General features: G+C 33.6%; 1 protein-coding gene across 4 annotated transcripts in view; it reads left to right on the top strand.

The window, feature by feature from the left end:
* Src64B (Tyrosine-protein kinase Src64B) overlaps positions 1 to 17,386 on the top strand; it is a 147,289-nt gene that overhangs the window by 124,598 nt on the left and 5,305 nt on the right. For all 4 annotated transcript variants that reach the window (XM_068762699.1, XM_068762696.1, XM_068762700.1 and 1 more), the window contains 3 exons: positions 7,990 to 8,074; positions 15,875 to 16,012; positions 16,835 to 17,045. In XM_068762699.1, the coding sequence (XP_068618800.1) occupies positions 8,026 to 8,074; positions 15,875 to 16,012; positions 16,835 to 17,045 (398 nt within the window). In that variant the 5' untranslated portion in view covers positions 7,990 to 8,025. The remainder of the gene's footprint in view (positions 1 to 7,989; positions 8,075 to 15,874; positions 16,013 to 16,834; positions 17,046 to 17,386) is intronic.

Genomic DNA, 17,386 nt, shown 5'->3' with positions numbered 1-17,386 from the left:
CGCGGGAATCGAGCCCGCAACCTATGTTCGCATGTCTCATTCTTCTACAGCTGAACTAATACTACTAGTATTATTACACTATTGTGAATTATTTTATAATAAAAATTATTCTTTGTAAACGTTTTTAAAAATCCTTTTTAATTAGTGACCTTACGAAAGGAACTGTATCGTCTAATCAGTGTTACCTAAAGGCTCGATTTATCTTTGTTAGACGTGGTAAAATAATATACTGCGCAATTAATCAAAATAAAGTTACCGTGCCTCCATAATATTTTACAGAAATAATGAGCTTTTTGATTGAGCTACTTCATTTTCGTTTCTTAATTAAAATCTGTGAAACGGCAGTGCCTGATAAATTGCTGTTTCAGTTGTATGTCAACATATATAACCTACAACTATTTTATATTTACATATGTTTCCAGCTGAAATCCACAGATATAAACACCATGTTTTATTTGTCAAAACAGTAACTTTGATTATTTTATGAATAATTTTCAACATTATAAATGTATACCAAACATTTTCTAGAAGACTTCAATGTTAGGTAGTACGGCAGTGACGGAGGGTCGCTCTAAGCCTCTGCTATCTGTATATGTCGCCTTCAAGTCGTCGTGTATGGGTCATAATGAAACCCTTATTATTGCCCGCATTTAAGTTATTTTGACCAAGAAGCCTATCTTTTAGTATTTTTTTTTTTTTTGGTTGTCTTTAATCTTGTTACTTATTTATTTTAATTACAGCAACATTTTTGTAAACTACAATTGTATTATTATATTTAATTGAAGACGCATTAACGATAGTAGGTTGGCAGAACGCCTACAAGCGATATTGGAAATCTTTTGGGAATGCCTATGTATAATGAAACGGAATACTATAATATTTTCTAAGAAAGAAAGAAGAAAAAGTGTGATATTTATCACACTTACTTCGAAACTAGGTTCAGTTCGAGTTCTTCCGTAGTGGCCATTATGGTTTAAAACACGCCATGATCTGTGAAGAGCTTACAATAAACTCAGATGATTTTTTGTGGTCAAATTTACTATATTATTAATACTGTATTAATAATATAGTAAATTTGAGTAACTCAATATATATAGTAGAGTAACTCAATCCCGTGCTCAGCTTAAAAATCCTTGAAAATAATTAATAAGGTTAAATGTATTTCGTAAATGTATAACATAGTAGTATTTAGAGAAATTACACAGGAGTGAATTATAATATCGTATAGTTGCCCAGTTGCGTAATTGAGCAGTACAGAAGTTCAATAAATGAAATTTTTTTCAGAAAAGCCACTTTAATAAGTATACGAGTATGTATGTCTTCGTAATAAATAACGATGTTTCGTACACTACAAGATTTTAATAATGTGATGTGTGATATATTTTAAATGTTTTGTTTATTAAATACCTATATGCCTTTTTGAGGATTACTAATTTGCTTTCTTGAGCAGTGGGAGCGGTAGAGGACTGAGACTTGCGATCGTAGTTCGCGAGTTCGATTCCCGGAATACAATCTTTCATAATTCACATTTTGTGCATTAACTATGTAGGATTAACATTGCCACAGACAAGTTTACAGAGGATGGGCAGTAGTGACTTTAGCGCACCAAAATACCACACTCTGATCGCCAACCGGCCTGCCAAGCGTGGAAATTACGGTATATCTCCCTATAGATATACTATGCCTTGCAATGAACATTTATGAGTTGAAACGACGATGACGACATAGTTACCCTTGAATGAGCTGATTTTATGAAGCCTAGAAAAAAGGTATAACAAACTGTATTCAAGATAGGTTAAATCATTTTAATATGAAATTTCGCAAAACATACACAGAACAATGGTGCATTTACACAAATTATTGAATAATAAATGTGACTGCCCCAACTCGTACAAATTTGGTTTAAGTGTACCTTCACGCCCTCTCCGGCGACCTCGCCCTAAGCTGCCCGTTCCGTCGTAGTCGCATCAATGTGGGAAGATATTCTTACGTCCCCTCGTCTCTTAGCCCTCTGTAACCCACTGTTTATGATAATAAATAGCTTAGACATTTACCATGACCCGTTAACTTTATTCAAATACACTATTTTGAGTATAACGATTCGTAAAATTCAGATGACAATAAATAGTAACTTTTTGTATGCTCTCATTTTTATTTTGTACTAGCTGTCCCGGAAGACTTTCGACAAGGAAAAATATTTACTTGTTATATAATTTTTACAAAGCAATATTAATTTCGCAACGGTTAATTATTTATAGATTGAATGTGAAATAAATAAATTACATCTGAATTGTCAAATGCGCGTAGTTCACAGCGAAGATGCACAAAGACTCAATACATCATGGTTTCTGAAATTTTTAAGTTTCTTGCACATTAGCCGAATTATTATAACCTACTCTAAAATAATAGGAAAGTACAACAAAGGTAAATGAAATAGGTAAAAACTCTTTTTCTAGTTACAGCCGGTTTACGGTTAATCATTTGTATATATATGATTTTTTTTAATTTATCGGGTGTTGTGATTGTCTATTAGAAAAATATATCATATTGGAATTGCAATCAGGACTTCATGTAACTCTGTATTTATTATAATGGTAATTTCGTTTGCAATCAAAAACAAATAAATTTAAATTTGGATTTTGAATTTGTGCTGTGAATCTATTATTAATCTTTGGTTGATATCGTGTGTAGTGAAACAGTTTCCCAAAGCGATCATTCATGTTGATACGACATATTTATTCGGACCGCGGTATCGAATAGGTTGGGGGCGGACGCTATTGTGTATTCAACACACGCGGAGGGATTATTGACAAAACGTCAAGCCTTCTTCCTATGCCGTTTCTCGGCAGTGGCACGGCGGGTGAACGAAACTCTTATTATACTTTCAACTGCACGAGTATCGAATAATTAAACATATAAATCGATTAACATATCGATTTTAATTTTGTACTTCCACTTATAATTATCATTGAAAAATAATAGCTTATATCAAAGCAAGATTGATAAAAATTATATAAGAAATATACTTGCCCGGGATTATTGTGATGATTTTCACATGAAAAATAAAAGATTTATTCCAAAAAAAAATGCAAAATTGTCATTAAAAGAGTAACCTATTGAGTCTATTGCCAGATTCTTCTTTAAATAATCAACAATCAGTGACAGTTGAAGTTTATGGTGAAAATTTAAATTAATAATAATATGTGTAAATACATAATTAAATGTACATTATATCAACGTCATGACTTTTTTAAGTTGCTTAACAAAACCTATTTAAAATTATAAATGTTTTTCTTATTTTAAGCATATGATTATTAATAAAATCTTCTAAGTTTTAACCTAACATTGCGTAACTGAATATTAAAAAGCGTTAGTGTTAAAATACCGATCCTGATGAATCTTAACAAATAGGGGTTGATGTTTGAACCAGCTGCCTGTCATAACATCTGGTCTGAGAAACTTTTCATAAAAGATATATTTTCTTGAAATGAAATGTAAATGTATGTAAGTATGCTCGTTTGATAGATTTGTAGGTTAACTACACTAACATTAACCCCAAAGAAATTCTTCGCATAGTGTAAGTTATTATAAAGTAATAAGAAACGGTGATTACTCGTTTCATAGAAATGAAAACCCGATACAAATTGTGCTGACATTATGCTGTAGTTTGTTGGAATTCATTTGCAAACCGAAGTGGCAATGGGTTCACTTTTAATAGCCTAACGAAGCCACGATTAAGCAAATAGGACGCCTCGTGGACAAAATTACTGTCTCATCAATAATGACTGGTGAACGATGTTCGTATACGAATCCATGGTGTCGAGTTCATTTGTTTTTATATTACGACAATAAGGCTGGTATAATCACTACCTTTTTTATCAATAGCTCGGATCGAAAAGGTAACAAGTATCATGTCAGTCGTTACTTATTGCAAAGCATGAGTCTCCCCCTCAGATCATCCTGATGATTAATTTCGCGCTGCCCGCATCTAGAAAATTCTCGCAACCTTATCTACCGACACGTGTCGCCGTTCGAGAACTTTTCGGTCCCAACGGTCGACAGTTGCACAAGCGATGTGCCACTCCCCCTGCTGAATAATGTTACAAATAATATGAGTTTAAAACTAAAGTATACATAAAGCAACGGTAGAGCCGTCCTTCAGTTTCTCTTCACGCATACCCAAGGCGCGGTACCGCGATGTCGGTAGCACTATAGTTATCAAAAAAAGAGATCTGGGCTTCTTTTGGTGTTTGCTACAAGCTCCAAGTTAATTATACATAAAAGGTCAAGCAAAGTAATCATGTTTCATTTTCGAAAAATAATAATTTAAAAGTGCAATAACAAATAAAGTTATACAGGTTGTGCCAACGAGACTAATTTCCCAACGCCGACAGCATCACTCGTTCCACTGCAAACAAAGCGCGCTGAGCAAACTTCGTCGCCGGAAATAAAAATTTGTGTACCGCGTAACTCCGAACATTGTTAAACACAAATAAAAATACCTAATGTACATTAAACTTTTTCACTTAACGCTGGGTAACGCCTAGATACATTTTAATAATGTGTACATATATATCCTTTCTATATATTCTTCACTTCGAAAATAATAAAGGCATGATATAATGTAACGAGGTATAGACATAAACAGGGGTGTCATACTCGGAATTTCTCTACTAGATCAAGCCAAAAAAAGAAGATTAGTGGAGTAGTAGAGTGTGAGTGGGCAGTGCACATGGTGCGCAGAACTAATGCTGCTCTGGACTTCAGGTTCTGGAATGGATACTATAGAGACAGCCTTGTTAAGGTCATTGGAAGACGCTGAATGCATGCCTATTCTAACTGGTCGAATAGAAATCTCTGGCGAAAGCTTATGTTAAGCAGTAGACGATCTATGGCAGATATGATCATGATGATGACACGGTAAACTGGAGAGAAGACTTTGGACCGGCAAGCGCAGATTAGAACCTCAATCTACAAGGTGGACAGACGACTTTGCTAAGATCAACTGCCTTAATAAGGTAGCTGGTTTCCAACTGGTCCTTTTGGAAATCTTTGGAAGAGGCCTTATGTCCAGCTGTTAGCAACTTACAGCTGAAAAAATGATGAACTATAAGTTAATTAAAAAGTAAGTTTAATTCTCTAATGTACACACATATAGAATATTCTTATGTTGTCTGTATGTCTATGTACCTATTTTTTTAACGAAAGGCTCTACTACGAATGATACAATACATACAATGAGTATAATAAGGCAGCATATTTCACACTGCGCCATGTCCTTCAATTATAACATACAATAACATGTACACACAATTACAACGACCTAAAGAGAATAAAAAGGTTATAAAATTGCTGAAAAATTTGTTTTAGAAAGTTGCAGTAGTAAAAATTAAACATAATCTTAATTATAAAGCATTTAATATTTATATTGTTACATATTGGATTTCGATAGAGAATAATGTTCACATTTAATTTCAAAATAAATTTTGAACATAAGGGAATTAAAAGAAATGTAAATAATCTTACATCAAAAACATTTCCTAAAGTAATGAAATATCATTTGCAGCAATATCTAAATAAAATATGTGACTTTGATTTTGTAAATTAAATTTTTAACATTTTCGACATGTATTTACACATGTATTCGTAAAAAAATTCTTAAAGCGCAATTCTTTTGTTTTTAGTAGATAAGAATTCTTAGCTACTTAACAAAGTAAGTGACTTGCAGGTGACTAAATTTTTTGTATTATGGAAAACAAAAACTCGGTACGTCATTTTTCGGCATGCTGAATGCGGTGCCGGGGCCATCGCGTTGTAGGGGGAAGAACTACTAATACTTATAGTGGGCGTCTATCAGCTGAAACGATGATGATGATGGAGCGTAAAATACTTTATGATGTAAAAAACTAATATCGAGGTGATAATTGAAATATTAAAGTTTTATTTTCGTTGTTTTTTACAAACATTATTATTATTAACGGTAGAATAATTAACAAAAGTGTAGTGAGATAGAAACAGATATCAACAGGAAGTATATTATCAGACACTCATCTGCATGTCGCGCAAACAATTCATTTACAACATATTGTTGTCCTAAGCCGTAGCACGAAATGCGGATCACGTGGCGATATATCAAGCTTTATCAGCAGTCTGTCGTGGGAACTCTGCGATAGCGTGCCGATATGACGCGACAGGATCGATAACGACTCGATTAATGTAATTAGGATTATCGATACTGGGATTAAACACATTTTTGAATATGAATGAAATATTATATTTGGTTACTTCACGCTTGGTTTAGCTTGTTTAATTTTAAAAAGTATTAATACATATTCCATAAACAAAAACTTAAAACATCAATTTTTAAATATCAAATATTGAAACTAAAACAAGTATTATTTATTATACTCCAACCGGAACAGCTATACCGCGTTGTAGGTTTTAGGTCATAGTTGGCTGTGCATTGTGTCCGGACATAATATCGATAGATAGTCCGTCAGACAATTACTCCGCAATCATATCCTGACGACGTGATAATGTCTAAGTATATAACACTGGCTAAATTATACAAAATTGTGTTAAATTTTATTAATACTACTTTAATTAAATGTCGTTATTATTACCATAGACTATAATTATATTTTTACTATATATAATCAGCAATTATAATAAATCAAAAAAACTCTGATCTGTTGGTTTTGGTCGGTATAAACAACATGGTTCAATAATAAAGAAGTTTGCTCCTACAAAGTGTTCAACGTAAGAACATGTTAAGACATGTTTAGGATCGTTTCTAACATAACAACATTTTCGTATAGAAATACCGTTTAGATTTCTTTAATTTTTTTGGTTTTATCAAAAACAGTTCGTTTAGCCTGTTCATGTTAAATTAACGTTGTTTCTGTGTGTTTGAAGTATATATTTATGTAAGTATAAAAAATTTACAACGTCAGTCATTATTTATTCATATTACAAAGATACGTATTCATTGTAGACCATGTAAGAAAACAATTGTTCTTGAAAATTAGTTACGAGAATATAATGTTATTATAACAATTATCAAATTTTAAGTCATAATTAAGGAACAGTAAAAAATCGAAGAGACTTGATAGTGACGTTTCGATACATATTAAAGTAGTTATAATGATGGTTTCAAATGTAGGACGTCAATTATTTAAAAGCCTCCTTCATAAACTTCCAATAGCATCGATTGGTTGCATCCATTCTCTTAGCAAGGTATTCTGTCCACCTTGTGAAAAACGCTGTACTTGCCGGTACGAGGTATCCACTCCAGAACCATAGCGGCTGTCTATTCTGCGCGCTAAATAACTTCAGTTCGCCAAAAATGCGGGGCTACCAAACATAGCCTACTTGGTTTCTAAAGCAACTGTCAAATAAATACATTTAAAAAAGTTTTTTTTTTTTAAGGTAAACGGTTTTTTTTATACCCATATTGTGGTGGTTATGGAAAAATATATACCTAGTCCGCCATATTGGAACGGCGTCCATCTTGAATTTTAAATTTTGACATAATCATCGTGTTTTACTAGTGTAGCCCTTTCATTTGATACCCATATTGAGGGGGTTAAGGAAAAATACGTAATCCGCCATTTTGTATCGGCGGCTATCTTAGATTTATAATGTTATTGATTTTATTTTATTGTATTGTCATCTAAACTAAATGTATGTACCAAATTTCAGATCAATCTGACAACGGGAAGGTGCTTAAATTTCAATTTCTAATTTTGATCCAAATAAATTCCGTACGGGTCGAACTAAAAAAAAACCGTTTAATTACCAATAAAGCCCAAAAAAGAGACTCTTTCAGTGGCGAAGTCATACCTGTAATACACGTTGGTCGAAGACTTTTGCCTGGTGTAAGGCATTCGTCAATTCCTGATTCGATCTTGTAGACAAAGCCTTTAGTTAGAGACCACGTCTCAGTTAAATTAGCTAGTAATTAATTAGTGATTTATGTATTTTGTTTAGAAGCGGCTTGGCGCGGCGAGACGGGCGGGCCGCGCCATGGGTAACAAGTGCTGCAGCCGCCGCCATGATCCCGATAGACCTCTCGGTAAGTTTTCTTTTCTTTTACATACCTGACTACATACCTCAAAAAAAGTTTCTCAAAATAACGTGTGAATACGTGTGACTTCTTGATACTTATACTGCAGATTTGTCTAGTAAACTTAAAAATATTTAATTTTTCCTATTATTTATGCTAAAAATGTCGGAACCATTGTTCAGCTGTTGTTAAGAAAGCCTGCATTCGACTGCCAGTTTAAATCGGCACTGCGTACCGCCAAATTATATTGTTTTAATGGCCACGTATACAATATAGTTTGTGCCTATTAATATTATTATTTCTTACCATTAATATCAGACTCCATGACACATCCACCGGGTACCGTCGAGCTTCACTACTTTAAAAGAGATATTAAGCTAGGCGCCCTCTGTGTCATGCCACTTCAAACCCGAGTAATCTACAAATGCCAATTGGACAGCAGGTCCGGTCCAAAAAAATCATTTTACGTCATTAACTTATGTTCTCATCCTAGTGTTCTATTTAATTAAATTCAATCCTAAGACACTACTGTATTTCAATTTTTGATTATGTCATTTAGTATTCTTTATTACCCGAAATATTTTTAACATCGATGGCGTATTAATATATTTTTATATTTAAATCAAATGTTAACAATAACTGCAATCCGCAATAAAATTATTAAAGATAATAATTTGGATCTATTATTGTAAGTCTTTACGAGCATTACGTTGTAATTTAAGTAAGACATTCATAATCATAATCAATTCATATTAAATTTAATTAAGCTATGTATCAATACATGTTTGTAGGATGGCCAAGCGTAATTGTATTCATACAAACATCCTCAAGACAAGAACGCTTCGATATCTCTCCTTTAGATATTACCTAAAACAATAATCGTTCCAGAGAGGTAACAAATTAAATAATTACATTTATTCTTTCTAAGAACGTGTTATCAGAGCTTATAAGCATAATCTTAAACCAATTAAATCGTAATATCATAGAATAATATAAATTTCCTGTTAAAACCCTTATCGAGCTGACATCGTGTTTAGTGACATGACTCACATTTATATAAATAAACAAGATGAAATCCACGTGGAATTTTAAATTTGTTTCACTAGTTTAAATTTAGAATAATTTTTAAAATTACAATCCATGACGCATTGAGTGTAAAGCATCATTGATTACCTTGCATATACAGGTCAAGACTTATACCAGGTGTTTGGTTATAGATATAAAAGCTTGAAAGAGCTGAATGCATATCTCGTTTCCTATCAGTTAAAGTATAGTACATACTATTAAAAAATCAGTTCTCTAAAAATAATAAATACGTAATGATAATATAATAAGAAAAAACATAAAAATTGGCATTACTACAGTTTGTATTTTATTGGCGTGCCTCACATTTCAATACAACAATATAAATTTATGTAATATATTTCACAGTGGTCAATTTATACAGGTGATTGGAAATAGGTAAAAGCTTTTCTTAGAGCTTTTTGCTGACTAATGAGCTATAAATTCACTCCAGTTAGCGACTGACTAGGTCTTATAAAACCTCAATATATTTCTATTTGTTTTTTATACTTTTTATTTAGACAGTTTCTGTCAGTCTTTTGTTAATTACAATTAAATTAATAAATTATTAATAATAAAATTATAATTGAATCACCACTGTCATTCTTTTAAAAAGATAGGTACGGAAAAACAACAGACTGACAGATACAAACTGTCTATTTAAAAAGTATAAAAAAGTAAATGAAAATATAAAGAGGTTTTAAGTGGTTCAGTCAGTCGCCAACAACTCCTAGCTTTCCATCTATAACCAATTACTCTGCATATTGAATAGCTTTTGAGAGATGCAATTTAAATAAATGTCATACACAAATACGCACAGACACCAACACAACACAATTACTGTTTTTTTATAAATAAGTAATACACATTTTGGATGCCTACCTCTAAGTAAAAGCAGTGTGTCCTTATACAAGTATATTATAAACTTAGAAAGAGACTAAACGCGGTTTCATCATGGATATATGGTGATATATGGTGTAAATATTGGATGGTGAATTAAACTTTTCATTTTAATTAAAATTAATAATGCCGTCTTGCCTTATATACACGTCTTTTAAATTGAATAAAATTCAGAACGAAGTTTCTCCACGTGAATTATCAGCAGCATGGACTTAGTCTACTGTGTATGCTACTAAAGCCTTTTCATTACGATTCCTTCGAACTTCATTCTCATTAACTCAACATAAACTTACCCGCCCATAAGAACATTTCACATCATCTTGTGTTTGCCTAATCAAGCTCGTCATTCTAGGCTGTGCTTACTTCTAGTTTATAGCGAGACACGGCAGCTCTAAGAAACTTTATTGAGCTTCACGTTTTTTATCTTCGCTCGTTGACTTAAGAAAGCTTACTATTGTATATCGTGTACCTCTTAGTTTGAGACAGTTGATTATCTCGTGAACTAGTAATACAGAAACGTGTTTTGTGCGATGATAAAGACAGCTTAAAAAAGGCATTAAAAATCGCCAAAAAAACGAGAAGCTATAAAAATAGTTTTTATAACATTTTTCTCGACATTAAAAGTTAATGCACAAAGTATTGATACATATAATAAATTATATAAGATTGTATCTCGGGAATAAGACCTGCGATAAATTTCAACAAATAAATGACTTTACATCGTGGTCAAGCCTATATATGATTTGAAAGCTATCCAGGCGGTTCGTTTATATAACGTCTAAACCGACGTCGCGGTAAAGTGGGCGGAAAGCTTCAAGAAAACTTAGTCCCCAGGCGCTTGTTTAGTTTGTTTTTCTAGAAAACTTGGACGCGCGGAGAACTATCGAACAGTTTGACTGATAGGCCAGTGTAGCGTTCCGGAGCAATTTAACTTTTCTACACATCTACTTAGTGATTTACAGTAACTGTTTGGTATATTCTTACACATACAGGATGATGGTATATAGATGTAAAACCTTTAACGAAGGTAATGTGTTCATTTTTCAGTAAAAAGCTATAAAGCTTCTACACCTATTTCCAATCAGCCTGTATAAAATTATCTCTCTGAAACTATTCGAATACGTCAAGCCAATAACTTTTGGCAGTATACATATAGTATATATATATAGTCTGCAGCGACAGATAATAAACAATAATTAATTTAATAATGTAATAATCTGAACATCGATAATGATTTTACTTCCCCTTCATCAGTTGACAACAAATTCAGCTTTTAGAAGTTTTTACATATGTAACCAATTATCCTGTATAGACTTTTCAAAGGAGAGGACTTAGAAGTTAATTCTGTCATTCAGGGTACCGCAATCGTATAATATCAAATTCTATAGGCCAATTACTTTTACAACGCGTCTTAAAACACCGCACAGTATTTTTACGCCATATTGTTTATATACCATGATCTCCACATTCGGCAGACGGTTTACGAATGCAGCTGTCATTTTAGTACGTATAGGTTGCCGCAGCCAATCCTCTGGAAACTTGTTTATCAGCATTGGCAATTCCATATAATTAATGCACAAAGTATGAATTATATAAGATTGTATCCTGTGATTTCTACAATTGCAAATCTCAGCCCCCTACCGCTGTGCTATCATTTGTAAAGACAAATACTATTTATACACATAAATACATAAACATATATACATATGTATATATATATATATATATATATATATATATATATATATATGTATGTATATATATTATACACATAAATGTAATTATTTGTACTAATAAAAGATATAATTTTAAAATTTTAAATCAACTTTAAGAAGTTACCACTTACAGAGAAGTTAATGAATAAATAATCAATTGTCAAGGAAATATATAATTATCTTCAAAACATACTTTCATGGTTTAGTTTTCGTGTTAAATTTAATTTTAATTACGTTTTTTTTAATATGCATTGTTGTTATGATTATTATTTACTAAAAACTAATATAGTAGAACTTACCCATTCTGACATTAACCGTTTTAAAATATTATTTGCCACTACTTTCTAGTGTTTAGGAATTGCATTAAACCGACATGTTCTTTGTCTTGCGAACCTTTGTGAATTGCTTCAGGTGACGGCGTAGGGACATAATCCTCTTTGCTATATTCATTTGTATCACAGTGCTAACATCATATTGTGCAATATGTAAGCCTGTCGAAGCCTTCTTCAATACGTTTATCTTTAATTATAAACTAATTTAATTGTTATTAAATAATAACGAACCAGCAAACAGAGCGTAGAGGACGTCCGCCCACAAACTTGACAAAAAGCGGTTACCTGATCATTTGAAGAAGCAGGACACAGACCGCTTCCTTCCGGTTTATTGGAAATCTATAGTCTAGCCTAGTCCAGCTGTGGGTATTTTACGGATGAAATAATGAGGATGACAATAATTACTAGCGTTTTATGTGGATATCGTCGTCGTCGTCATATCAGCCCATAGACGTTCACTGCAATACGTAGACCTCCCCCAAAGATATCTATGGGGGGATATACCATGATCTCCATATTCGGCAGGCGGTTTACGAATGCAGCTGGTATTATAGTATGCCTAGGTCGCCGCAGCCAATCCTCTAGAAACTTGTTTGTCAGCATTGGCAATTCCATATAATTAATGCACAAAGTGTGAATTATATTAGACTATATCCCAAACATCAAATCTGCGATCTACGATCGCAAGTCTCAGTTCTCTACTGCCGGGCTACCACTGCTCTTTTGGGGTCGTTTCACTACCACAAAATTCTGTTACTCTGAACGAATCAAAAAGTGAATGAGAAAATATTATAAATAAGTTTGATCGAATAAACAACAGTTTTATTCAGCTAAAAAAGATGACGTCATAATAATAATAAAAAATTCTTACTATTCTTACAAAATATCATACTGGGTAACTAAAACAATAGTTCAACATTTTTCTAATTCAGGATAATTCGTACAGTCGTAACCCAATTCCGTCGACAGAACAATGGACGAGAGATCCTTTAGAAAGATTTTTTAAAGGTCCGTTTAAGTAATTTGCATTCGCTTGCTTCACGAGCAACGTTTTTCATCGCGTAACAAAGATAGAGCATAAATTGAATTCACGCCATTTTGTCCGGGTTACTTGCATTGCTTACACTCCGATAGTGAATGTTAGAAAGGCAGATGTAAATTTTAGATAAATAAATACTTTTTTCTTTAAACGTAGTTTGACTTTTATTTCTATTGAAAGTTTCCTTTGATCTTATTGAAAAAAAAAAACATCTAATTAATTTTTTTTAATATAATTAATGTATTTTTTTTATCTACAGAACCTAAAGGCAGCGATAAACGAGCGGTAGAGTTGCGATTGTAGGTCGCGGGTTCGATTCCCTGAATTTAAAGTTAGGACTGCCACTGCTCATAAACAAGTTTCCGTATGGACGGGCAGCGGTGTCCTCTGCGTACCATAATACCACACTGCAATCGCCAACCCTCCTGCCAAGCGTGGCAATTATGGTTTATTTTCCTCATAAATATCTTTGAGAGAGACCTATACGTTGCAGTGGCTATGGGCTGAAAATACGACGACGAAAAACCTAAAGGTCGAATATATTTTATTCATAAAATTAATCTTTTACTAAATTTTTATTCATATTCTGTGGATAGTCCGCATACGATGGTTTAAAATGAGCGAACATCATGGGAAAAATGCCGAAAGAGGTAATTCGGTAGAAACTAGAAACAGATTGAGGTCCCTTGTAATGGCATCTCTCAATTTCAACGATGAGAGTTCTAGACGAACTCTAATTAGAGATGATCCGACGACAAATTCAGACTGTTTGTTATGTGGTCACTTTTATAACATCCTTAACGCAATAGTAGAGCAATTCATTCCCAAGCTTTATTTTCACTTAACACTTTATAACAAGGTTTTGTTTAATAAATGACTTCATTTTATTACCAGATAATTTAGAGAAATTACATTAAAGTTCATTGTAATAACGTAAACCATAAAAGTCTTACTAATTTGTTATTCTGTTGATCTTGTTTAAAATTATATACTATGCATATATACGCTACATTATACCAACCGACTATTTGCTTCCTTTTTATAAAATCTTAAAGATTCTCAATCATCATCACAGGCCTCCATCATAAATCGTCACGTACATCTAGCCAGGGGCCTCCATATGAGAAAATTTTGTTCACCTTTTAAAAAATATGCTAATTTTTAAAACACGTATAAAATTAATTGACAAAAAACGTGTAATATAATTACGACGACCGAGTCATGAACTAGTCGACCTTCGCACTGGGTCGTCTATATTCCACTTAATTACAAAAATAATTAAATGTTCTTTGCAAATTATGTATACTAATAAAGGTTGTAGTTCGATAATGGCGTATCACATAAGCAAATTACTTATAAACAAGCAAGCTTATATATTAAAATATATAAGCTTGCACATGTTGTCCCATAAATCAACGTCAATCCGCTTTATGTACAATCATATAACACGACTGCCTATAGGAAAATTTTCAAAATACGATTCATTTGTTGCTAATTGTTTCAAAACTCGCTTTCATATTTAGAGTGCTGTTACACGAGTAATTTTCTATATTTACATGTAACACATAGAGCGAGTCGTTAGCGCGCGTAGCGATAATGAAGTTCAAATGAGGGCAAAGACCCATTTAGCCCCGGTCAAGTGTAATCATTGCGATTTGATTTCGCTAGCACGCGACGAGCTTTTTGTTACCTATGCGCACAAAAACTCGCTAACTTTCTTAATACTTTTACGCCCACATGTAATTAAATTTTATGGAAATAATTTTTAATTATTCATACCTGACGGAACAGGCTAATCGTCTTAACGGCTATAACGAAACAATTTTTTTAATGAAAGTAATATTTAAAGTTTTATGCATGCATATGCTACCTACTAGCCCAAAAGATGAGCAGAAAATCTTAGTAAGGTCGCTGGATGTAGCCCGTTTCAAACCAGTCCCATTCGAAATGTGCTAAAATAATGATGACCTAATAACAGTCCCGTCCTATTTTTTTTATTTTTAACGCCCCCGTACTGCCTCTTCTTTGTCGACATCTATTCTTTGTCGCTTTTACATGTCCAAAAAATAAATCTGGCCAAGTTTTTGACCTATAAAAGCTATAGTTTGAAAATAATAGAAAAAAAATTAACGGACGCCCCCAAAACGCCCTTGGGTAGAATTTCGTAAAATCCGTTCTTAGCCGGCTTCCACTCGACGAAAGGAGTATTTTTAATAAATTTCAAATCTCTAAGCTTTATGGTTCTAGATATATCGTGATGAGTCAGTATATAAGTAAATCCCTAAAATGCCAGGTGGTTGGTTATAGGTATGAAAGCTTTAAAGGAGTAAATATAAAGCTCATTTGTCAGCATAAAACTTTAACACCGGTATCCAAGTGTTTACTGAAAAATGGTACATTAATTTATTTTTACTATTTAAATTCGACAAGAATTTTAATATTACTAATACTACTAATTTATTACTATATATTTATTTAATACTACTAATTTATTATGTTACTATATATTCTTTTATCTTACGATATTATATGGCGCAATGCCGTGCAGTTTTACCATGTTATGGCTACGGTATTTATAATTTCTTATAGTATTGATTTTTGGATATATGTGTTCTATATATTAATTGACTGCAAATGAAAAATACATTCACCTTTTTGAATAGACACCCTCAGACAGTGTCTTTTGAAACGCGCTTTGATAATAAACTTCAAATACACGCTTATGATAGTTATAATTAAAGCATATAATTGTATGTTTCAGTGTACCCGGCATACAAGAAAAATGAGGCGGGTTTCACGACGTGCCCGTCGCTGGAGAACCGGTACACTGGCGAACCGAACAATCGGGTAGTGTCGCGACGACCTGCCGACATCGTTCGCACTCGCAACCCCGGCACTTGTAAGTACACTTACACTCACAACTGAAACCATCTTATCATAATTACCTCATAATACAGTAAACTGGGGGATGAATGATGTGCAGTGTTTGGGAAACTCCGGAACATCCCCTTCAAAATACCGAGATCTATGAAAACGAAGGTCTTTGGCCAGTGATGTTGCTAATAATGCCATTTGATTTGAGACATGGTCGATGGAGTCGAGGACACCCAGAGTGCAATAGAGAGGGCTATGCTCCCTTATTGACTCATAAATAAGGAGATCGGTAGAAAAACCAAGGTCACTGACATAGGTCGAGAAATTGCACGTCTTAAGTAGCACATCGCACGCAACCGTCAGCCATTGGGACCGGAAGGTTCTCGAGTGGCAACCACGAGCCGGTAGACGCGGCTTGAGTAGCCCTCTTCCCTCCCAAAAAAGTTTCTTCAAAATTTATAAAAGACATATCTTACTGGAGAGAGGACAGGATTATGAGAGATTCCTACCCACTCGGTGTTCACCCTCTGCGCTGGACCCTGATATATAAACTCACGATTTACATCAATAGATATGTTAACATCTATGAACATCTTTGTTACTCAACATAGCCATGTATTTTAAGCAGTCATATCATAGTTAGTAAGAAAGCCGTGTTCATAATGACCAGTTACGTCCTAGTTATTTCAGTTCAATATGAATACAGATACATTATCATCTCTGGTTGGTTAAAAACGTGACTAAGCTGAGTGACATCGATGACTATATCACTACATACGTAATGAACTTATAGTAAAAGTTTGTAAATGTTCATGTCTTGAGTAATTTTAAATTGCTATCGTTGCAGGTATATCAAACGGAGGTAGACGTGTGGTGAAAGCGCTATGTGCGTACACGGCGCGTGCGGAGTCGGACATCTCGTTCCGCAAGGGCGACCGCATGGAGGTGCTGAGCGACGTGGAACCGGACTGGTGGAGGGTGCTGCATCTCACCACGAGGCGGGAGGGTCTCGTGCCAGCCAACTTCGTCGCTGAAGAGAGCTCCGTTGAGTGCGAAGAGTGAGTAAACAATTAACATATCTCTCTTCAAACTTCGTTGTCATAACTAGGAGCCGTTCATATGTGCTTCATTCTGAAGATTGCGTCACTTAGTGTAGCAAGAGGTGACCTGAGGAGAGGGAGAGAAGCGGGGATCTAAGAAAATATCTTCACCGTTGAGATACTTCAATACTGATTATAGATCTCAGAACATTGTTTTAGATATCCTTACAATAAGGATGCCTTAGATATCCGAACAATAAGGAGATTATTTACTTGATTTTTATTTCAAATATTTATTATCTTGTTTAAATTTCCTAAAAATTAATAAAAAAGAAGAGTTTGTAGAAAAATAAAATTTC

The sequence above is a fragment of the Battus philenor genome, unplaced genomic scaffold (assembly GCF_028537555.1).
Source record: "Battus philenor isolate CCGP_79_NKW_IND1 unplaced genomic scaffold, ilBatPhil1.0.hap1 SCAF_16, whole genome shotgun sequence".
NCBI lineage: Eukaryota > Metazoa > Arthropoda > Insecta > Lepidoptera > Papilionidae > Battus > Battus philenor.
The sequence above is the reverse complement of the archived record's forward strand: the minus strand, read 5'-3'. Positions and strand labels throughout refer to the sequence as shown.